At 33.9% G+C, this 25065-nt stretch overlaps 1 protein-coding gene across 3 annotated transcripts in view; it reads right to left on the bottom strand.

Annotated features, from left to right (window-relative positions):
* Positions 1–25065, bottom strand: part of LOC129756514 (retinal homeobox protein Rx) — a 133525-nt gene that overhangs the window by 7103 nt on the left and 101357 nt on the right. For all 3 annotated transcript variants that reach the window (XM_055753423.1, XM_055753422.1, XM_055753421.1), the window contains exon 5: positions 919–1084. In XM_055753423.1, coding sequence (XP_055609398.1) covers positions 919–1084 — 166 coding nt within the window. The remainder of the gene's footprint in view (positions 1–918; positions 1085–25065) is intronic.

Here is a 25065-nt window from a genome sequence, read left to right as displayed (position 1 = left end):
TTGACCGGATATTTGGTCATCAATTGGTCCGGACTTCGTCAGATTTTTATATTAAATTTGCCTGAATTTGTTCGACTCAGATATGTACTAAAAAAATCTGGTCTAAAGTAGAATCCCTCGGTTTTTAAATTTATCCATTGAAAATCATGTCAAATATAGAAAAAAATCAGTTATTTAAAAATTTAGTTTATGAAAAATTACATTACTAATGAATTTCATTTGAAGCTTAGTTCTTTTAGAAATTGGACACTTTCTTTTGCTGATAGCTCATTTACTAGTAATCCGACATTCAAAATTTTGACAACATTTTGCTGCCTGTAGTAAGGACTATTCGACCCATTTTTTCAAAATTTAAAATTAACGCGTTCTTGAGATATTTAAGATGCAAGAGAAAAAAAGTTTTGCACAGTTTCCTTCAAAATCCATCATTTTTAAATTGATAGCTGATAAAATCATTGATTATTCAAAGAATAGCTGAATATGAGTGGTAGAAAAGTAAGCAAACACTGTCAAAAATGTCCACAAAGTTAAAATCAAGCATTGGAGTGAAGCACATGATCGGCAACTACGGTTAAGGGCCATCAGGGAAATCAAGTCTAATATCCGAATTTTCAATTTTGACCGAGCGAAAAACAAAGTGTAGATCGCTGGAATGTCCAAAAAAAATCCGATAAGCTGAGAGTTCTGCCTAGTTATGAGACATTCAAACCTAACCTCAAACAACAAATTATTGCTAGTTATAGAGCAAAGATTTGATTACAAACTCTTCATGTTTTTAAGAACAAAATTGTGATTTTACTTCGAAGTTTGTTAAGAAGTTTTTCAAATACACGAAGCTGTTTCAATTGTGGAGTTCTATAATGAGGATGTCTTATTTCACAACCTTCATTCAGCTAAAATTAAACCAATCATACTAACCGGGAAGTGCGGAGAGCAGGGGCGGCGACAGCCACGGATCCACCGGAAGATTGGCCCCGTTGCACGAAAGACGGTGCGGTAGCTGCGAGAAATGTGACAATCCTAACCGCAAGCTTTCGGATTTTTCCTGCCGGCGCCATTTTGCCCGTCGATTCTGGAACCAGACCTGGTGTGATGAGGAAGAAACAGAGAGGGCGAAGATGAAAATTAATGAAATTATTTTCCATTTATGAACGTTTAATTACATTTTAAAAGCGTCATCCGTTCCGTTCCTCTTCGGTTCGGTCGAGAGATGGCTCTCAATTTACATTATTGAACCCGCCGAGCTCCGGGGTCGTTTTGTTTGCTAGTGGTGATGGTGATGATTCATCCCCCCTTACCAGGTTCCAGAGCCACCCGGCGAGACAAAAAAAGAAATGAAAAGTGGGCGACAAAAACAACGGAAGTGGAAAATGGGTCCAAGAAGGGCAGAACGCGCGCGCGAGAGAAAACATTCAATTTTCGTTCCATAATTTTTAATTAAAAAATGAAGAACCCCGGGCAAAAAGGAAGGCCGCCAAGTCGATGTTGGAGGAAAGAAAAGGAAAAATAACCAAGGAGAAGGATTTGTCGCCCTGTATGGATGATGGCAACAAGAAGAACGATGAAGACGACGACGGATCTTCCGAGTACTCGCTAAGATAATTAACGAAGGAGAAAAGATCAAAATGCAATAAGCCCTGTATTCTGTGTTATTTAATTTTTCCTGATTTTTTTTTGTGTTGGAAATTACTGAGTTTTCCTTTTGATGGTCGAGATTCTGAAGCTTCACACTTTGAGTTAATGAAGATGTTCAACTTGGCAAAGTAAGGTTTGATTGAGAACCTTCATAAATTGACTAGGAATCTATAAATGTAGCGAGACGGAAAAAATCTTTCAATTTTTCCATTAGCATCACCGAATATGTATATTCGAAACAGTTGTTTTGCATAATTCACTAATTCTGAACATCTCATAAGTAGGTAATAAAATATTAGTGCTCAGCTCCAAATCTGAAATCTATGTTAACCTGATTTGATTTAATTTTATTTGTGTTTTTTGTTAATTGATTATAGCTTCAAAAAACTATTCTAGGATATAAGATATTTTGCAGCAAACTGTAAGAAAATTTTCATACTGAAAACACCTTATTGAGCTATTATATTTTTTCAAATTTTTTCGGTAAAATTATAAAAAAAAATAAGTAATTTTCCGAGCCAAAAATGTTGAAAATATACTTTGTACCATGTTTTTTTTCTGGAAATTGGACCACTGTGTATCAGTATGGTGCATTCTGTCCATTAGTTGAGGCGTATTACATTACGGTGTGTTTTCTAGCTTTTAAATTTTTTTTAAAAACAAATCGAGTTTTTTTTCAATATTGTTTCTTTTAAGTAAGAGTGAATTGTAGGGAGAATCTTGATTTTTTGTCAACATTTTTCGGTGAAGAATGTATTGCTTATGTTCCGTAAAGTTAAGATCGGAACAAAGTTTTAACGGCATACAAAAAATAAATCTTTGTTCCAATAGTACTCCGATTCAATCTCTCTTTTTTGCCAGACAAATAAAAATATAAGGTACACCGGGGTAAGTGGGGACGGTGGCTATTAAAACAATACTGTGAACTATTTTTTCAAACTTTCAATGCAGAATGTTAAATTTACTTGTAATCTATCCAATAACTGTAAAAGAGATACGGTTCCGACAATTGCGGATGTTTACGGTGACTTTTTGTAAATTTTCTATTTTTAACTACGATGTGGGGTTGATGTGCATCTTTTTCGATCGCAAATTTCTCGTAAACTAGCTGGCTCTTGACGAAAAACTCTACATTGAAACAATCCTTACATTCGGAACAACCAGTTAGAAAAAGAAACGACGGTTAAAAATTGCGAAGGTTTATTTGCAAAAATCTAAAATTGTGTCTCCAAACCCTATCTGGGGTAAGTGGGGACGGCTTTATACATACTTGATGTTTACACATTTTTTCAATTTTCTCTCCTTCATTCAATACAATTTAGCTTTATTTAGCATTCAGATAATGAAAAATTGGGAAAAGTACTTGTTTTTTTTCTAAAATAAGTATATATTTTCGATAATATCGGATTACACATAATAATCATTGAAAGATGCCTGATTAATAGTACCATGAACTTTTTTCAAAATTTCGGACGGTCCGAGCAATAAAGTAACGTATTCAACCAAAAAAACACAAATTTGTTGAAAATTTCCTGAGAAATCAAAGGGAAAATCTACCGTCCCCACTTACCCCATAAAGCGGGGTAAGTGAAGACACCAGCCGTCCATAACAATTTACGTGATAACTTTTTTCGCTTTGCGTCTATCAAGCTCATCTCTTCAGCATTTGTGAACAACATGTTCTGCATCACATTGAACGCAATTTTGTCAAAATTGACCCACTGCTGGTTTTTTAATGATTTTTTTAAGTTTAACTATACGAAAAACCGTCCCCACTTACCCCAGTGTACCTTATCAATTTTTTCTCCAGAGGATTGTCAGTGAGTTCTACTTTTCACTGAAATCATCTTCAAAATCATCAAGATTTTTTCTTATTATTTTTAGCCATTCATTTTGCACTTCCTTAAAATTTTCGTTGGTTTTAAAAATGTAACAGAAAGTATTCAAGTATAGTTGTCAAGAATATGAATATCTACTGAAAGAAAAAAAAAAGTTGCACTCATAGATGTTCAAAAATATTAAACATAAACTAAACGTTATATAAACGATAATTATCTCGCTATTTTTTCCAATTTGTAGCAAGAATAATTTTTTTCTAAATCTGTTTCCTTTGGTGATTTTGAAATAAGTTCACCAGCTTATTCCAAAACTACAAAATTGAAATTTATATTCTTATTAATGAAGTTTTATTTTTTATGACTTTTTTATCATTTGGAAAAAGTGTACTTGTAAATCTATATAACATCACTCAAGAATTTTCGATAAGAATCTGAGAAAAACTTTCACATCTTAAATGTTTAACAATTTTGACGGTATATGGGAGCAATGAAAGCCTCTGGGTGAGCGCTAAGCTCTAGTGACAATTTTAGGGGATTTTGAAAAAAAAAACAGTAATGTTTTCAAAATTAGGTGCAACATTAAAATTTGGATCTTCTTTGAACATCAAAATCCATTTATCTAAGAATTAAACTAAACGTGTTGTTTAAAATAATTAAGGCATTGTATAGTTTGTAGCAAATGTCACCAAAAAAAAGAACCCAGATATTTGTTATCAGATGTCGATAATACAACGTAAAAAGATGAAACCCCATGAAAAACTAAAAAAAAATTAAATAGCTTTTTTCTATCAAATAAATGTTAAAATTTTGCTGAATTTGAACTTCAAATTTCCTTTAATCAATCTTAATTTTTAAGCTTGTGAAAATTGTTTGGAAAATAATTAACACCGCTGCCTTAAGAATGAAAAAGAAAACATTTTTTTACAAACTTCAGATGATAAAAATTGTTAAAGCTTCCAAGTCCTAAAACGTATATAAAAAAACAATTGTTACTTCTAGTTGCTGACTCTTTTTTTGAAGAAAACCATAATATGGTTGTGAATAACTTCAATAGTAAAACATGCAAAATATTCTATTCTTATGTTTTAGCTCCGTGCATTTTAAAAGGCTTGTCTTTATTAATGTTTTCTTTTTTTTCATTTAAACTCCCTTTCTATCCTTCTATAAGAAATTTCATAATCTTGAATTGTTATTGCTAAAAAGCACATAACTTTCAGGAATAAGCGATAATGATAGTAATAATTTCGTGAGTGATCTCGTGAGCAATACTTTAGACACTTTAATAAATATAAAAATATACACCATATCTAAAAATAATTTCTGTGAGAAATTTCAGTTCAATTGGACTTGGTTTAGAGGTGCTTCAAAGTGCTCAAAGTTTTAGTTTTTTAACGGCCGGTTATCCGAAAGTCCTAGATAGTCGGTTTTTGAGCAATTTTTTTTTTCAATAGCACCAGATTTCGACGTTTCATGCATTTAAATTGGCATCAAAATTATCATTTTGATTTTTTCGATTTCCTTTGGTCCCCCCTTACGTGATTTTAAAAATTCTAAAGTCTTCATTTTATTCTGAAAACACCAGATTTGGACATTTCATGAACATATAAGTCGCTTAAGCTAAAAATTTAATTTTCGAAAGTAACAATTGCCTTTATTCTAGGGTTACCATATCCCAGAACACCAAAAAGAGTACATTGAGATCATTTGAACCCCGCTCAATATCAGATTGAAAATTGATAAAGTTGGATAGAAAAGTGAGGAGAAAATTTACAGATGTTGTAAAGAGCGAAAGAGCATTTTTGCGAGGAAAACTTATTAACGTACACTATACAACCCGCAACATTTTTTCTTCTCACTTTTCTATCCATCTTTATAAATTTTCAATTCTGATATTCTTTCTCCAAGAATATAAATTTTACCGATATGCTGAAAAATAAATTTACATAATATGATATTTTCAAAAAATCTGTAAATTTTATTACGAAGTTATACCGAAAATCAAAACATATTTATTAACGAATTGAATTATTTATTTGTCAATATGTAGTATTTTAGGCAGTTTATAAGGAAGAATTTTCTTCATTTGCTAGCTTCCATTGAAACCAATGTTATTTTTATTGTAAATATCACGGCAAAATCATTACTCTATAAGGCAATTTTTATTGTAAATATCACGGCAAAATTGTTACTCTATAAGGCAATTTGCGCAAGATGTCTTCAGATTTTCACCCAATTTTAAAATTTGCTCATTTTTTGCAGAAGGTACTATTCAATAGTTTTTGGGGCCGTTCAGATACCACGTGGACAGAAAAATGAGTCTTTTGACCCCCTCCTCCCCCTCCGTGGACAAGCGTGGACATTTGGAAAACCCCTACCCCCCTAACCCGGATGTCCACGTGGACAGATTAGAAATAGTTTTTTTTTTAATACTTCCAATAATTTGACAGTTAGAAAGCACCAATTTTTGCCTTTTTGTTATTGAAATGGCTGATTTCGAAAAAAAAAACCGATAATGAATTTCCTGATATAAAATAATTTTTAAAATTTTAAATTTCTTAATAATCACATTTATTTCAAGTAGCTACTAATTGTTTAAACTTAAAATGGAAAGTTTTGCAATTTTAAGATTTTGATTACAACATCTAAATATTTATTCACCTTTAAAAAATATTTTTAAAGTAAGTATGTCCACGTGGACATGACCCAAACCCCTACCCCCCCTCTCCGTGGACAAGCGTGAACATTTCTATAGCCCCCCCCCCCCCCTAAGTTGTCCACGTGGTATGTGAACGGCCCCTTTGTAGCTTATTTATTATTTTTAACATAGATTTTCACTGCTAACATTTTTAAAATATTTCTTTTGAAAAGCTATTAACTTTCAATGCGTTTTGATGTGCCTTGTTTTAATATCTGCTAAATGGGTTTTGTTATGGAAAAATGTTAAATCTAATACTCCTGAACTATTAATTTTGGAAGCTGCAAAATATCGTGTGTTTTAAAGTCGCAAATCGGAAATCTTTCGGAAATTTAAGGAAGCTTGCCTCACACCCGTCAGATTATATAGTTTTCCTCATATCGATGTTACATTCGCAAAAGTTCGAAACCATTGAAAATCTTTGTTATTATTCAGTTAAAACTGGTGAAACAATTATTCTATTATAGATAAATATGTTAAAATGTGCTGTCATTGTCAAAATTAGATATTTGATTTATTTTAAAAAAATTGTGTTTCAACCATGACTTTTAAAACTAGTGAAATTGTTTAAAAATTTAAACAATGCTCACAAAATAAAAAAAAACGACTTTTCAAATATGATCAAAAGATTGAAAAAACAGTAGAATCAATGAAAGGAAGAACGTTAGCCATGGATATAATTTTTTTTAAATGATAAAATGTAGCTTTTTTGGCTTTGCCGGACAGAAAAGATTGCGTTTTTTTTAAGTTCCGACACCTTTATGTTCAGTTTCATTTTCAATCTTCAAATTTTTTAAACCTGTTTGAATAGTGTCAAAATTTGAAAAAAAAGTATTCGTTGGATGTTTCTATAGCCGTGGAGACTGTTTGAAAATCCAATTTTATAGTATGCATTTAATTTGAAACTGCATTTTGAATTGCGAGTTCAGTTTGTAAAATATGATGAAGGTTTGGTTATAATAAGTTTCTGAACAATTTGTTTTTAAAACGAATAAATGATCCTTCATTTTTGTGCAACACTGCCGATTAAACTACGACATCTGAAATGGGCATTCTTGAAGCAGAACGCACATGTTAAAAGTGAGTTGAAATTTTTTTTTCAAGACGTTTGCAGTCAATACATATAATCACATCATATTGTTTGTTACATTTTTAAGTAAAAGTTCGACAACTCAACACGATACAGAAGTCAAAAATCATTGTTTTGTTTGAAAACACTATTAGACATTCCTGCAACAAATTTATCCACCCGAAGTTAAAAATATAAAATAATTAAATTAAAAACTTATAAATTGGTCATAACCCCTGCTGTATATAATTTGTATCGATATTTAATTTGGTCTGGATAAACACAAATATTATATTAGTCGTAAAATGTTTTTAATTTAGCAATGAAAATAATAATTTGCACTGAGAAACGAGCTCTCAAAAAATGTTTAAATTATTTTTCCAATCTATCAAAGTAGAGTCAGTAGAAACCTGTACCAAATCATTACTGAAAATCAGTTATTCATTTTTGTATTTGCTCTGAATACTTATTTGAAAAAAAAAAAAAAATGGTGGTGTGGCCCGCCAGGCTATTTCATCTTCGAAATTTGGCCCACCTGTTAAAATTGTTGGCCACCCATACTAATCCATGACATCTTCAGTGACTTCTTCAGTGACATTTAATGACATTTGAAATGGCTATTTCCATGATAACTTCAATATCACAGAAGTAACAAAAGTCAATGAAGTCTTTAGCTGCAGCTAGTTTGAACTCTCGGTTCTTGCTGAAGACGAACGCAGGTCTCAACTTTTTTTCGGACGATATGTTATTGACTCTGATTTATTGGGTAAAAAAAATCGACGAAAGGGAAATTACAAACGCTATTAATTGACAGGGGCGTTAAACTAAGCAAGGAGTACTTCTTTCAGCACATTTTCAAAGGCCCTATATATCCTTGTGCTAAAATGATTCTAGTCAAAGACAATTGTTGATTTCAACAGCATTCAGCACCAACGTGAAAAGCTTTGATCAATCAGAAATTGGTGAAAACAGAATTTGCCAGTTCATCTCAATGCCCAGCATTATCACCGGATTTGAACCAACTAGGACTTCAGTATCTGAGTGTAGTACATTAGACCGCTGCAAGCTTAGTATAAATACTTCAAATTCTTAAATTTGTACATCTCCCATAACTCTTTTTTGTTGTTTTTGTTGCCAGAAATAAAAAAAAAATTGGAAACGATCCACCCAGTCCAGAATAAGCGCAATGAGTTCTAATATTTTATGGAAATTTTTATGGGAAAACAAATTTTTTGATTCAAAAATTGCCAAAAATGTTGAAAGTCCCAAAAAATTTAACTTTTCATGGAAATATTCCTTGATTTTTGCAGTACAATGTGAACAAAGCAAAAACTTAACTTGTATCCCAGAAAAGACATTCAATGTTATACAAAAAATTGACTTCTCTTTGACAACACTCACAAAAGGGATATAACTATATATTTCGTTTATTTCTCTGAGACAAACCGAAGCATAATCAAATGTTGAGCTTTGTGTATCGATTTTTTTCTGCAAAAATTTGAAAAAAATATTTAATGGCGAATTATGTTAAAATTTATAATTTTTTTGCTTCAAGAGCCTCGCCACTTTCAAAACTTATTAAATACTCATTGAACCGGTGCAACTCAGTTATCTCCCAAATTTTTCTCCATGACAAACGAAGCCAAAACAATTATCTCGAAACCAATCAATCTGTCAATCTCGATCGCCAAATTATGCCTTTGTGGCCGACTAAAATCGACTTCAATTTCTATTCGAATAAAAACTCTCTCGCCTGTACAGTCAGTGCCCCAAAGTCCCGATAGCCTCCAGGCTCCTCGGTTCTTTTTTGTTGGTCCCGTTGAAATTTTTCAATCCTTTCCAGAGAACACACACAGGCTGCCGAGCTGGCCAGTTCAATTAATTCATCCTCGTTTGGCAAGTTTGCGGGAAAATTCAATTAAAACAGTTATTTCATGCCATGGTTTTCATTAGAGCGTTCGATCGTTTTCGGGCCGGGTTTGGTCAAACGGGTTTCGCGAAAAATCTGCCACATCTTTGACTCTGCCGGTGCCGTGACTTGTGATGTGGTGCAGGAACAGCGAGAGAAGAAAGGGTCCCCGAATGGACGGAAAATCATTCCCAATTTTTACGGTCCCGGAGCTTGCTGCAGCTATGATTGAAAAATTTCGATTCGCGTTTTTCTTTTTTTTTGGGTTGATGAAAAATTGGACCAACTGCCCAGTACGACCGAAGGAAGTGAACGAATTACTCTCGCGAACGGCAAAATGAAAAACGCACTTCTCTTCAAAGAGACCGTTTGTTTAGAATCGTTCGGACCATGCATAACCAAAATTGTTTGTATTCATCCCATGGAACCAAATAGGGGCATCTGACCACACAGCTCAGCAACACGATTTTTTAGAGCCGGCCTTTGACAGATTCAAAACCGAACGTTGATGTTTATTGCATCTAGCGTGAAAGCTTTGAAAGGCCGAAAAAAAAACAGTTGGTTAGAAACAATGGAAAACTCGTCGAGGAGAAGATTCGTTCATATTTTCTACTTTGGAATGGGTTTCCTTCCGAAGGAACCAATCTGTTGTCAAAACGGTTTCGTATTTGAAGTTTATTAAAATGGGTCACTCACGCGCAGTTTTCCAATTTCGTGGGGTTTACGTCCAGAGCAGCGAACAACAATTTCAGGAATTTAAAGTCTTAGGAAAGTTGCGGTGTGAAATTCGTATGTTCGAGAAAAATTGATGTTTCCAATATTGAACGCCTTTATGAAGGCTTCTTTTAATAGGTAAATTATGTCATGAGTTGCTCCTCCATAAAAATGAGAAGGTTTGAATCTGAAATCAGCCTATAACATCCTGATAGAAGCTCAGACAAGTTTTAAATTATCACTTATTTTTTAAATGATTGAAACTCTTTTTCAAGAGAATACCATAGACTTATTTCATTTCCTAATATTAGTTGGCAAGCAATCAGCATGGTTTCGTCAGATTTCATTACCGTTAGTTGCAGTTTGATAAACCGCAAACACTTATAGGGGTATACGCACGCACATTGCATACGCCCGCACCAAGGAAGGACCTTAGCAGCAGCAACACCAGCATCCAGCATCTGGAAAACTCTGATTTCATTTAATTAAAGTTCTGTGTAAATACCGATCGAAAAGTTTTAATTACATTTGCATAATAGTTTATCCGAGAGGGAGTCTCGTCGTTCTGGCGTTCTGGTTTTCTGTTCTGTGAGGAAACTTCACTAGCCGACTAACATCAAATCATCCCCCCTTTCCTAGGTGGGGTTGAGGTTTCAGTTGGGACGAAAGGCAAAAACGGAAAACACACACCATTTAGATGGCACCGATGTTGTTAGTTTTCTCTATCAACCCAAAAACAGATCTTGTTTTGCCAATCCACACGCTCGTACGCAGTTCGTCGAGGTTTTACTAGGTCCTATCTCCGAACGGATGGACGTACGCAAGCAAACACGCATCAAAACTAGGCGTCATTTAGCCAGCGAAGCTTTGACACAGGATCAGAATTTATTGAAACTCTGATCCCAAAGCCTGGGATTCGAAGGCAGAGAACCCATTAACGTGATTTGTATTTTGTACAAGCATTTCGGCTAAATTAAATGGAAATGAAATCAAAACCCGACTGACTGAACCTAGGCCATGTGTATGCGCGCGGTTTCAAATTTGATTCGAGATATGGCGCTCGTACCGTTGTTGTTGCTTTGAAAATTGTTCCAATTTTCGACGAAACTAAATCATTCAAATTGTCAATTACTTACGCAATTTGCATCTGCAATCTGGACTCTCACGCGACTAAGCATAAAACTGCATATTGAATGATGTTTGGTTTAGATCGAACATTGGCAGCAATATTTCGCTAGATTCGAAGGATTTTTCCATAACTATTATCAAAACTTACTTAAAAGTATTAATTCTATTATTAAAAACCTTATTTTGAAGCTAGCGGAGAGCAGAAATAGATTTTTTTTTATGAAAATACAGCATTATGGATCTGTATGTGGGCTCTTTTTGTTCATATAAAGAGAAAACTTTTGCATCAATGCGGTGGTCTTCAATAGTCAGAAATCAATTTGGCCCGTGGGCCATAATGTTTTTAAAATCTAAAGACTTTTGAAAAAAACTCAAATTTATTCAACTTCAACTTACATAAAGAGTAGGCGAATTCATGATGCGAAATTTGCATTATAAACAATCAATTTCTGCTATCCGCTAGCTTCAAAATAAGGCAATTTTGGTAAAAATATTCACCACCTATATGGTCTAGTGCAGGGGTGAGCAACCTTTTGAAGCAACGGGCCACTTTGAATTTGAAATTCTTTCCGCGGGCCGCATTATAATAAAATTAGGTAATAATAGTTTACAGAGCTTTACGCAATTTTTTATAACTACAAATTTTTGACAAAAACAAAACTGGAAAAGGATAAATAAAACGATTTCATGTACTTGCATAAACATTTTTTTAATTTTAGGTGATTAAGCTAATCGAAATTGAATAGGTTCATCACTCTATTTGATAATTCTTCAATGATTTAATTGTTTTATTGATTTGAAAAGTATACAGAATATGATTTTTTAACAAAAAAAAAAACAATTGCTTCCGTTTTACTTATTAATAACGAATTATTTTGAAAGTCTTGACTTGAACAGTTTTCTAAGAAAATCCCTTTTTTGTTCGAAACGATGCGGTGGTATTTTTTATCATCACTTCCATTTAAAAGTTTCATGGAGCTTAACCATTTTTCTGTGCACATTTTCGAAATGTTTTTTTTACAATTTATTTAAATTTTGTCGTGAAGCCTCTATATTTTGTTTTATAAAAGGTAACTTTTATTTTTTTTTATTTGAAGTTTCGTATGAAATCATCACATTGAAATGTTGAGCAAGGTTTCAAAATCATGAAAAATTCTTTAACTCACAGATTTTTAATCAGATTTTTCAATGTTAAAGTTTACATTTTTCAACCTGGAATTTTTCTACAGATCTCATAAATTTTATCAATTTAATTTGGATTCCTCTTGGTTAGGCTTGCTATGGCTAAATCATGAAAGTCATATGGCTTTGGTAATATTGATTGATAATTTTGAAATAAAATCACTCAATTTAATCAATGATTGGCATGATTTCCATACGAAATTTCTGGATCCATAAGAAATTTCTGAATAACACATCATAAATAACATAAAACAACAAAATTCACATTTTTCCATGGAGAAAGGAATCTCAAAACTGATTTTGATTCATTCAAGGGCGCTGAATTCCAATATTCAATTTTTTTTTTGAATTTTTTGTTTATCGCCGCGATAGATTGTGAATTTATTAATCGACTTTTTTCGGCGAGTTTTGGAATAATTTAAAACCTTTTTTACCAGTTGTCCATACGTTTCGAGCTACTATGGCATTCGCTCTTCTTCAGTGGACTCTAAAAATGTATTTTAAACGATAAATTTTATCTTAATTAACAATTTTAAAAATCTTACAGTTTACTGGCCTCCGTCTATTCTTATTTGTTTTCGGTCAGTTTGTTTTGTTTTACGTTTACATTTGTTTGTCAGTGTCTGTTTCAATTTTGAGATTACAGGGTCGTAAGCTGTTTTAAAGTTACACGAGTCCCTCTGTCTATTTACTACATTATCATCACCTTTAATTTTAATGTAAAAAGTCTCAGCAGCTATTCTAGAATTATAGCCTGCTACTCTTTCTAGTATGTTTGTTTTTTCAAAATTAAATAGGTGACCAGTTTCTATACTGTGTTGTGCTAGTCCTGTACTCATTTGTTTTGTTGATACATTTGTTTTGTGTTGTTTTATTCGCTTTTCTAAGAATTGACTAGTTTCACCTATGTATGACTTTTCACATTCTCCACATTTAATTTCGTATACAACATTGATATTTTTGTTTTTGGGGATTTTGTCTTTGGTTTTTGTGAGAATCAGGTTTTTAATTTTATCCACAGGTTGAAAGGCAACATTTATGTCAAATTGCCAGAGATATCTCGAAAGTTTTTCTCCTAAACCTGCGCAATATGGGATGGTGACAAAATTGTTTAGTGTTTTTCTGTTTACACTGAGACCGTTATAAATTTTGTGAGTCCGTTCTTTAATTAAATTGGTAACAATATTTTTTGGATAGTTATTTAGTTTTAGGATATTTCTAACCGTGTTGAGCGTTTTTTTTCCCTGTATTTTGTATGCGTGAGTCTGATAGCTCTATCTACTAAAGCGACAATAGTGTTCTTTTTATGGGAAAATGGACTTAAAGAATTGAAGTCCAGATAGCGTCCTTTCTCGTCCTTCGGGAACCACTCCGTCGTTATCTCATGATCCTCCCGGCGCAAAATTGTGTCGAGGAACTTGATTTCTCCACTTTTCTCACGTTCGATGGTAAACTGTAGCCGTTGATGAAAACCGTTGAAAGTGTCAACGATTTCAGTTTGTTGATCACTTTTAGCAGCCACCAAACAATCATCAACGTACCTTTTAAAAAATAACGGCGTGATCCCCTTGGACCGTAGCTCAGCAAGCGCAGACTCTTCGATTCGTTCGAGAGCTATCGAAGCCACCACTGGACTCAAAGGTGAGCCCATCGGGACCCCAAACTTCTGGGCGTAGAATTTCCCATCATATTGAAAGAAAGTAGATTTCAGCACTAAATTTAATAGTTGCAAGAAATTACTTTTTTCAATTTTGGTGTGCTGTTTTATTTCGTCCCAACGTGTCTCGATCGTTTCCATCGCAAAATCCACAGGGACGTTTGTGAATAGCGAAACCACGTCCAGTGAGAACAAAACCGTCTCTGGGGGGAGAACGATTTTTCTCATCTCGCCAACAAAATCGAAGCTGTTGTTGATGTGACGATTCGTCTTCCCGGCGATTTTGTTCAAAATCCCGGTCAAGTATTTGGCCACTTTGTAAGTGGCGGTGCCGATTGTGGACACTATCAGGCGAAGTGGTCTACCCTCTTTGTGGGTTTTTGGAAGACCATACGCTCTTGGAGGATTACAGTGAAAAACTTTCAAACGGTACATGGTACGTTTATCAATGTAATCACGTTTGTGCCAATCGGTAATAATGTCGTTGATTTTCTTCAAAGTAGCAGTTGTTGGGTCCTTCTCAAGACTAACGTAAGTTTCTTGGTCGTTGAGAAGGTTTCGCATTTTTTCGTCGTATTCGTCCTTTTTCATTATTACGATTGTCTTCCCTTTGTCCGTATGGACAACTGGTAAAAAAGGTTTTAAATTATTCCAAAACTCGCCGAAAAAAGTCGATTAATAAATTCTCAATTTTTTTTTGTGAACTCAAGTTTTCGAGATAACTTTAAAAAATAGGTAGAAAATAAGTTATTCAATTTGTGTACTTTTTGAACACTAATTTAAAATACAAATACTTATTGACTTAATGACCAACTTTCCCAAAGACTGCAAGTAAATTTTAATTCTGAGGAAAAATTAATGGAAGTTTTCTGTTTGTTTTTTTTCCAATCCTGCAAAAAACGGTATTTTTGATGAGATTTCAAAGCAAAATTAATCTAAATTGAATCTTTGGATATTTTTAAACCCGAAAGTCAAATCATTTCGCAGTCTTCAACAAAGTTTTTGAATGAGTTAAAATATTAAATATTCAATATTCAATAACTTTCTTTAATGATGTCAGAAGAAGTTGTAATCTTATTTTTAGTAATTCTATATATTGTAGAATTCAATTTTTGAAAGCGATGTATCCCTGATACTAGAATACTTTGGCAATATCTGTGTGCTTGATTGATTTTTTTTTGTTTCGATTATAGTCGTTTTACCATTTTTATGACATTCGCGACTTGCTTGATTGAATGAAGGGTAGTAAATTGATTCAAAATCAGCTTTTGGTTTTTAAGTAAGTTTTTATATTTATTATAAAGTTGCCAGATTGCCCGGTTTTATCCAGGTTTGCCCGGATATTTAACACAAAATTTGACAAAAGTCCGGCCCGGCGCGGTTGCCCGGATTTCATTAAAAAAAATCTCGGATCTTACCCGGATTTATTCAATTTATTTTCCAAAACAAAAAATAAAGAAATGTGTTGTAATTTTTTTTTATTTTTTGCATCCAAAACGACATATAAAACTTAAAAATAATAATGAGAAATTTTTTGAAAGACTTAAATACGATTTAAAAACTGCTGTTGAAAAAAAAGATTGTTTTAAAGTTTTTTTTCTTGATTTGTGTCGAGTAATTCCTGGATTTTGACAAAATTTTCCCGAATATATAGCCCGGATTATTGGTCGATATTTTAAAATTAGTTTTTAGATAAAATAGCCCGGATTTGTCCGGCCCGGGTACGTGCTGAAAAAATTCTGGCAACTTTATTTATCAATCCAATCAATCAAAACTAGAAGTGATAGACAAAATTTGTGAAATGTTCTGAATTTAAGACCGTAAAATAAGGTATTGAAATATAGGCACCAAAAATGAGGCCCGTTATAAACTTTTAGGGGTGGATTAAAGAATTATAGGTATTGTTTTTGTTGAGGAATTAAATTTCGCTAAGTCATGTCGATTACAAATCTTTAATCGTGCACCCAGTCTTCATTATAAAACTTTTCTTATTTACGGAATTAATCAAGAACACAAACATTTAACTTCATCATACAATTTTAACTTTGCTTAAAATGAAAAATAATGACTAAAGTAACTGAATATTACACTTTTTCAACAAATAATATTGCATCTATGCCTTTGAAAGAATTCAATAAAAAGCTTGAACCTTATTAAAAAGTCAACAATCTCTATGAATATGGGATAAATGCAAATGCAAAGAAGTGACGTGCTTATCAAGTTATTTGTAAATCAATTTTTTGCTTTAGTAGGGACTGCTATTTTATGATAATTAACAAACTATCGTAGAAAAAAAATCGTGAAATCAATTTAATTTGAGATAAGCTTCGCGGGCCGCACAAATATGTCTCGAGGGCCGCATGCGGCTCGCGGGCCGCGCGTTGCTCATCCCTGGTCTAGTGTGAAAAGAGCAGAGTGACTGAGAAAGCATAATATTGAAGGGGTGTTGCTGAGTATGCTTCGAGATTCTTCGAGAAAGACTGTTTCTGACATTATTTCAAGATTTGACCATCTCCGGATAATAAGAAGGTATGGCTGGAAAAGCACAGATATCGAAAAAAGATTGCCATTATGAAATCGAAAGTAATGATTTTTAAACTCATACGCTCATGTCTTGGATATGCATTTTATCATCCAAATTCCAGCTGCAAAGGCGTCATAATGAGATGACTTAATCCAGGTGCTTTTTATAAAATTCAAAGGCTTCAAAGTAACTTCCCAATTTGGCCGAACAAATGCGAGGGATTTAATTGAACACCTGATGAAAACCGATTTTATTATGTAAAACTTTCACTCTAAAATTTGAAAAATATTGCGATTGGTATTCAAAACAACCTTTAAGTTGTGGGTCTGACTAGTTTCTTTTTTTTATGTTTATTTTGATGATGCTTTCTTAAAATTTACATTGTTGGATTAAAAAATCTCATAATTTTATTACTCGGTAGTTTTTTTTGCTTGATTTTGAGAAAAATGCTCAAAACATCCAGGAAAATGCCAAGCTCTGTGAGATAGACCGGAATTGCGGCCATCTTTTTCTCTCTTTACTGTCCTTTTTTTTATCTAATTTTAACTTGCCAACATTTTTTTTTCGAAACTTCAGGAAATCATGAATATAAAAATCAGGATAAATCAAGCTTGAATAAAAAAGCCGAACTGCTGATTTTAAATAGCCTTTCTCACAAAACTTTTTTACTGATCGATCATGGTAATATAATTAATTATGGGTTTAAGGCCCCTTTTTCCAAAAAATTCCCAATATTATGAAAAATATTCAATTAAATGAAATTTACTATTTCTTATGAATAACGATCTCATCATGGCTCCAAAAAAGGTGATAAAATTTTTTTTAAATGAAATTAGAACAATTTCTAATACGATAGAACCTGTGATAAGAAAAGGATTAACAAATCTGATCCCAAAAAAGCCCCTATTAAAAGGTATCCATCAACCAAATTTGAAAAAAATATAAACAAAAAATAGCTCTACGTCTTTTAGCACACAAGTCCTAAGAACTTATCATCACTATGCTTATACTGAAATGGGTTTAAATTCCTTCAATTCCAGATGTTTAAATTATTATTATTGTGTTGTTTCTCGATCGAACAATTTTACAACAGACATTTGATAAAATATGACCAGTTCGTTTTCCCGATTGGTGGTGAAAATTCTCCACGGATTTAGAGCTTTAAATACAGTTAGAATGATAAAAATTGTATGGGGTTTGTATGTATAGAGGATTCGAAAATGAACAACATTATTCGTCCTTAAAATTCCCATTTGTTACGAATCATGTGTTGGAAATAGATTATAGAATTCAGATTTAATAAAACATTCAGATTTCCGAACAAGGAATCATTTGAAAAACTCAATCAGTTTTGAAATATGCATTTTAAAAACAAAATTTAAACCACAAGTTAAGTTCAATGTCTCACATAGAGTAGTGCATAGGCAACTTGCATTTTCGATAAACACAGTTGAGTCCACCAATCATTTTTTTTGTGAAACATCGCAGCGCAAATTAAATTACTTCAATAAAATTGGTACAACTTTTTTTGTGAAATGTGAATTTTACTGCAAAAATACTGCGAAGTATGTGCAAAGTAAATTTAGACGTTAGAATTATTAGATAAGATTCAGATTGACAAAAAGTTAAAATAAAGCACCTTCCTTTAAAAATTCGCCAAACAACTTTGCTTTGTATTTTAAGACTCTAATAATACAAAAATGTGTTAAATTACTTCAACTTCGTTAATTTTTTTTTTTTGCAGTGACTGAAACAATTCTGATGATTAAGCGATTGAAAAGATCGGTTTTTACATCTGTTTTTTACTTTTTTGTGACCAAAATTTCCAAAAAAAAAGAAACAAACGAATACCGATTTTTGGCAAAACATAGCGAACTCATTCCGAATTTTGAAAAATTCATTCTAAAAGAAAAATTATTTCCAAAACTATCGCTTTTTCATTTTTTTTTTTAATTTTGGAGCAAGCAAGTCTCGGTGTCTGGAATCTGGATCATCGAATCTACAACGTAAGATTAGAGGATATACATATCTGTTTAAGGCGTTAAACGATCATATCTTGAAGTTGTTTGTATAAAACTTAGGAACCAAGATATGTGCAAAGTGTGAAAAATATAAAAGTTATTTTTTGTTAATTTTAGAGCGCTGATTCCAAATATTCATTAATTTTTATTTTTCTGCTCTAATTTTCTAGATAACTTTAAAACACAGACGAAAGTTCAATAAATAAATTTTTGCGCTTTTTCGGCAAAGCTATAAAACATTACAAATATTTTGAAAATAAACGTTTTCACTCAAAAATCAACATTCCCGATCATTGCGAGTAATTAAAATTTCTGAGAAAATAGTTATGAAGTTATTTTTCGTAATTTTTTATTCTGAATCTGCAAAAACGTGAACTTTGAGGAAATTTTAGAGAAATTTTTAACAAGATAAAACTTATGTTTTTATGTTTAACCGATAAGCTAAATCGTTTCGCAGTCTTCAACAAAATTTTTAAATGAAATAAAATCTTTTATATCAAATGGGTACTCAAAGGCTTTCTTGAATGATAACAGAAAATAATTTAAGCTTATCGATTCCAATATCTAAAAATTGAAGATTTTAATTTTGATGTCGGTTTATAAGTTGTCAAAAATCGATAATGATTAGGGGAGAATGAGGATACTTGATTCCTTAGCTATATCTTGAAACTGGAATGTCTTACAAAGATCAAATGTTCTAAAAAAATGTGCCAAAATGAGCAAAATAACAATGCTTGATTTGAGTAATTGAACTTTGTTTGAAAAATTTCACAAAATTTAACTTGAAGATCTTTTTTCATCACTTTAAAATGTTCCTTACATGGGAAAATTATAAAGAAAAATATTTGTTCCAATGTATCAATCGTTCGAGCGTAAAATTAACTTCATATTGCCATATTTTCAAAGCAATGGAAAACTCTCAACTTTTTTCAGATTTTTTTTCCTAAAATGTTGATTATGGGTACAATTGATCCCCTAGAGTTGGGTACATTTGATCCCCCTTCCAAACGGCATATTCTTGTTCTGAATTGATCGTTATGATTGCAGATTACGAAATTACTAATATGTATCCAAAAACTAATATTTATCAAACAATTGTCTGAAGAAAAGACCAAAAATAATTAATATTCTCTTAATTATAAAAAATAGCGCCTTTAAGTATACAATATTATTAGCATTCAGACAAAGTTATAGAATTTTCTTCTTATGTCTGCTATAAATTGTGAAATGAGAACAAACATGACCAAAATAGTCAATTAACATTCTATCTTGGGGTTTTGTTTGATATTTATACAAGGATTAGGGCTTCCTGAATGAAAGATCAAGTCTCCTTCAATAGGGAATCAAGTCTCCCCTAACTTCAGAAAAATCGCAATTTTTTTACTCCCACGAAAATGCTTCTAGTTAATCAACGGGTTCAAGAATCGTTCTAATTTTTGGAGCATAGAAACTTGAAGTTACAAGCTGTCAGAAAATGTCAAAGACGGTGAGACTTCCGATTTATTCGGGTTTGAAAACACAGATTTTGATGTGGCATCCTTGGATGCAATCTGTTTGAAATAGGCTTGCCAGATACTTCCTGAAAAAAGCGGGATATAAGAGAAACTTTTAAAAATGTTTAATAGTATAGCCAAAGTTATACTTTGGCATACCATCTGCCAAAGTTGTTTATAAAAAGTACAATAGAGTTTTTTAACACAGATTGATTTTGCTCAGTTTTTAATTGATTTTTATTTACACGGGTTTTTGCCATACGTACCGTTATTTTCCACGGTTCTCGCTAAATATCACGCTATTTGAAAGAAAATATTTCACATGTAAACGGTAAATTTGGTAACGCGTAAAGAACTCTGAGTTATTTGTATACAAATTTGTTTGTTTGATAATTTGTTTGGAAATTTGAAAGCTCAAGAAAATTTCCATCTTAATACCCTTTGGATAATTGAGTAAAAAAGGTGGTGTAAAATACACTGAGGTTTTTTTTAACGCGGTATTTCGTCCCGCGTAAAAAAAAACCGCGTAAAAAAAAACCGCGTTAATTCGAAAATCCGCGTAAAAAAAACCGCGTTAATTCGAAAATCCGCGTAAAAAAAACCTCGTTAATTCGAAAATCCACGTAAAAAAAACCCCGAAATTCGAAAATCCACGTAAAAAATCCATTTTAAATAAAAAACTCGCGCAAAAAAGCACGTTACCAAAAAAAACGCGTAAGAATCATGATTATTTAAAAAATTACGTACAATGATAGTTAATTTTTAAGATAAAAAACAAAATCAATTAGATTGATATAGTAGAATAGTATAGTAGAATAGTAGAATATAGTGAGGCTTATTTGACAGTGTGGAATTCAGATCGTCTCATGTCTCAGGTCTCATGTTCCATGTCTCAGGTCTTAGGTCTCATGTCTCAGGTCTTATGTTTCATGTCTCAGGTCTCAGGTCTCATGTCTCATGTCTCAGGTTTCAGGTCTCATGTCTCATGTCTCAGGTCTCATGTCTCATGTCTCAGGTCTCATGTCTCATGTCTCATGTCTCAGGTCTCATGTCTCATGTCTCATGGCTCATGTCTCATGTCTCCTGTCTCATGTCTCAGGTCTCATGTCTCAGGTCTCATGTCTCATGTCTCAGGTCTCATATCTCAGGTCTCATGTCTCATGTCTCATGTCTCAGGTCTCAGGTCTCATGTCTCATGTCTCAGGTCTCAGGTCTCAGGTCTCAGGTCTCATGTCTCAGGTCTCATGTCTCATGTCTCATGTCTCAGATCTCGAGTCTCATATTTCAGGTCTCAGGTCACAGATCTCATGTATCACGTTCTTAGTCTCAGAGCTAAGATTTTCCCAACTACAAAAAGATTCTAAGTGTTTTCCTTTGAAAAAGTCTTAGAATGTTTTCTCTGAAAAACCGCGTTAATTCGAAAATCCGCGTAAAAAAAACCGCGTTAATTCGAAAATCCGCGTAAAAAAAAAACCGCGTTAATTGGAAAATCCGCGTAAAAAAGCCGCGTAAAAAAGCCGCGTAAAAAAAACCGTGTAAAAAAAAAACCGCGTAAAAAAAACCTCAGTGTATAAGGCAATTTCATTAAGATTTCGGCAAAAAAAAAATATCTCTAAAATTCTATAATCTATAATTATTGGAGCAACTGAAACAATATTTTCTTCAAACGTTGGTTGTACGCCCTTCAATAATGCTGAACTGAGTCAGAACTTTCCTGTAATGCTAAGAGTTTTAGAGTTCAGTATTGTCTTAAATAAACTATGAAAAATGCTGCTTATTTTGAGAAAAAGACGTATTTGAAAGATTTTCTGTGTTAAAACAATGAGTTCCAATTGAGATTAAAGTTTGATTTTTCCAGTAAAGGTCAGTGAACTTTGTAAAAGTTTTTCAAAAAAAGCGGGACAGCGGGACATTCAACACAAAAGCAGGAAGCGGAAAATAAGTAACAACGCAGGTATCAATGATGGAAAATAGTTAATATTTTGTTTTTTTTATCCATTCGGACAATATATCCCTAGGGGAAAGTCGGGTAATACGGACACATTAAGATAGAATCGCAATAGAAAATAGGTAGTTTAGGTTGTTTGCTACCGCATTAACCATTGGAATTAGTAAAAATCCTTCTTCCATTCATTAGTAAATCCTTCATCAACACTGTTTTATTGTAATCTTAAACATGCTAGCAAATTACACTGCTCATAAATGGTCACGTAAAACGGACACTATAGAAAAAGTATATTTTCCGGAAAAGCTGCTGTAAAAGTACATAGTTTCGTGAGTTAAATATTTGAGAACTTGTTTATTCTTATCTAAGTTTATGGTATATCGGCAAATTGAAATTCTAGTTAGAGAGCAATTTGCCGATATGCCATAAACTTAGATAAGAATATATCCCAGCGGCGATCAAAATAAGATAACAGAACTTGTTTATGCCAAAATTTACCCCACTGAGCCGAGTTCAGAAGCGAAACAGTGTGTTTTTGGAATACCGTATTTTATACGCGTTGTCTTTACCAGGGATTCATTTTTTACAATTTTTATGGCCTGTTTGAATTGCTGAGTGCTTCTCGACCGACAATTGCTCTTGCGCAGATCATTTGAAGACATACAGAGGATCAAACGATGAAAAATTCGAAATACCAGGAGAAACTTATGTGCCTATTTTACCCGACCTTGAAGTGCCCGCCTTACCCGCCTTAGCAACTTTTTTTTAAAAAAAAAAAGACGTTGCTTGATGTAAATAAATAAAGGGTCTCGAAAGTGTTGATGCCCTTAGGCGAACATGTTCCCGTCATAAAGTTTGTGCCAAACATTGTGTCTGTCTTATCCAACTTTCCCCTTCGTGTTAATTCTTCATTCACTACTTCAAATAGGATCGTACATCGTAGCAACATTCTAAACTAGCGATTGTCAGTTCCATCAGCGATCGCCAATAGGCAAGTTTTCCAACCGTGGGTTACAATTCTTCCCCTCAATTCGCAGATTGAGAATGTTCACTAACATCGTCGATTGTCGAGCTTTTTTGTAATACCAACAACTTCTTCCAGCCATCGTAAATCAGCTGAATATCGCAAGATGAACTCTGAACTTGTGCTTCCAAACTAGATCCGCACTAGCCGTCATATCGCTTGACTTTGGAGTCGGCAATGAGGTTAGACTGGTAACTGACCGTCGCCCATAAAACCTTCCCCTAAGCGCCAGAATGCTCTTCCAGCAAAAGAACGCGAGCTCACGCATGCGGACCGCAGCGTAACACCACACCACGCGAAGAATCCTCTCGATGATAAGCTGCGTTCAACCTCCGCTCCTGCCAGCAGATCGTGACCTAGAGGATAGTATACTTGTCTTCTAAGCCAACGTTCATGAGATCGAATCCCGGTCGTGACATAGCCTGGCACACAAAGTATGATGAAGGTTGGCGGTTTAGCATTAGTGAAATGCTTGCCGTGTATACCTTGGAATTATACGCCTTAATGATGCAGCACATGCATGTGGATGGATCTTTTCAAGGGAACTTAGATTGTACTTGGAGATCCTACCTAGTTATGTGTGTGCTACCGGTAAAAAACTGCAACTTTAACCAATAGTGCAGGGGTGTCAAGTAGTATAGCAAAGTAGAAATAATAACGCGGGCTAATACCACAATAGGTCAACTTAATGGTCGCAGTGGACTCTTTCCCCAACAGGAAAAAAGCTCCGCTCCTGGCTAATCCATCAGCTGGACCATTCGACCTCTGCGCTAACCAATCCTGATTTCGGTTCACGGGAGGCACTCGTGCTGCTAACCGCAGCTTGCCTAGTGACGGTATCGAGAGTAACCCTCTGGGACCACATCTTTCAGACCCCGAACCCCAGAGCTTCTTTCTGACCTGGAGCATCTCGTGACCTCGTGACCTCGTGACCTCGGACCTGGCTGGTCGTGAACTTTATGCGGCCAGACCTCTGCTCTGGTTGGTCCATATCCGCTTACTAGTCACTCTAGGTTGACTCGTCCCGGCACTGGCTAGTGACCCTCTTCCTAGTGGTCCTCTTGAAGATGGCTGGCTAACCACAAGTATTTAGAGTACCCCTCTCACAAACTCTTTGTTCCCTAATACAGACGTATCTAGGCCCATGAACTGTTGAAAAATAAGTTACTACGAAGGTTTCAGTGGTAGATTAGAGCTTACTCTATATTCATTATTTCACTAAGATCCTTACATAGCTACACACAACACTAGCGATTGCTAGTTCCATCAGCGATCGTCAATGAGCGAATTACCCAATCGTGGATTTCAAGAGAATTTTTCGACATGTTCAAAAGGCTTTGCAATAGTCTGTTATATTTGAATAAATAAATAAAAAAAATCTAATCTAGAGTATTCAAATATACGTTTGAAGAAGAGCTGTTCCTTCAATCATATTAAGTTTCTTAACTTGAGTCCCATTAATTATTACTTTTTTTTACATTAATTAAAACTTTTTTTACTGAACCCACATCTTATTTCTCACACACTCTTCCACAATATCCGGGCAATCAATTTTTCCGGTTTCGCATAGAATTTCCGAACAAATCCGGTAATTTGTAATGATTTTATTTCCGGCTTAGTTTCAATCAACTCAATGTAATAAACTTTGGAGAAACTTGAAAATTTGAAATTCAGAGCACTGTTATTATTTAAAAAAAAATTAAAGAAACGCCGTTTAAGAAGTCATGAACCTGAATGGAATATTCTTCGTTAATTGTCGTTCGAGACCGAGCTGTCAATTAGATCAACATATGCCTCCTTTCAGCTAAAGAAGTGTCACCGCCTTCAGAAGGAAATGACATCCATTTCATCTAACACACTTTGCTTTATGTGCCACCGTATGTCTTAACCAGTGTTCGACCAATTGCCGCCAAAAATAGACATCCTCCTCAACCAACTTTCTCCCGAAAACGACCGCCGCCACTAAAACGAAACGACACAACAAGAGCCGCTCATTAGTAGCGCCTTAATTGCTGTCCTAATCCAATAATTAATCTAATAATTTGCCACAATTAAGTAAACCATTCCGAGAAACGAGAGCAAGCTCTTGGAGAAAATTTCCCGGAAAATCCACGGAACAGAAAATCGATTTCGGCATCGACCGACATCAACCGGAGCGCCTTTGGTTAGACTAACAAAATGGTTGCCGATCCGCCAACCTAAAACCTCTAAGCATCTCCCACGTCGGATTT

This window comes from Uranotaenia lowii, chromosome 3 (genome assembly GCF_029784155.1).
Source record: "Uranotaenia lowii strain MFRU-FL chromosome 3, ASM2978415v1, whole genome shotgun sequence".
Taxonomy (NCBI): Eukaryota; Metazoa; Arthropoda; class Insecta; order Diptera; family Culicidae; genus Uranotaenia; species Uranotaenia lowii.
This window is presented reverse-complemented; position numbering and strand designations above follow the sequence as displayed.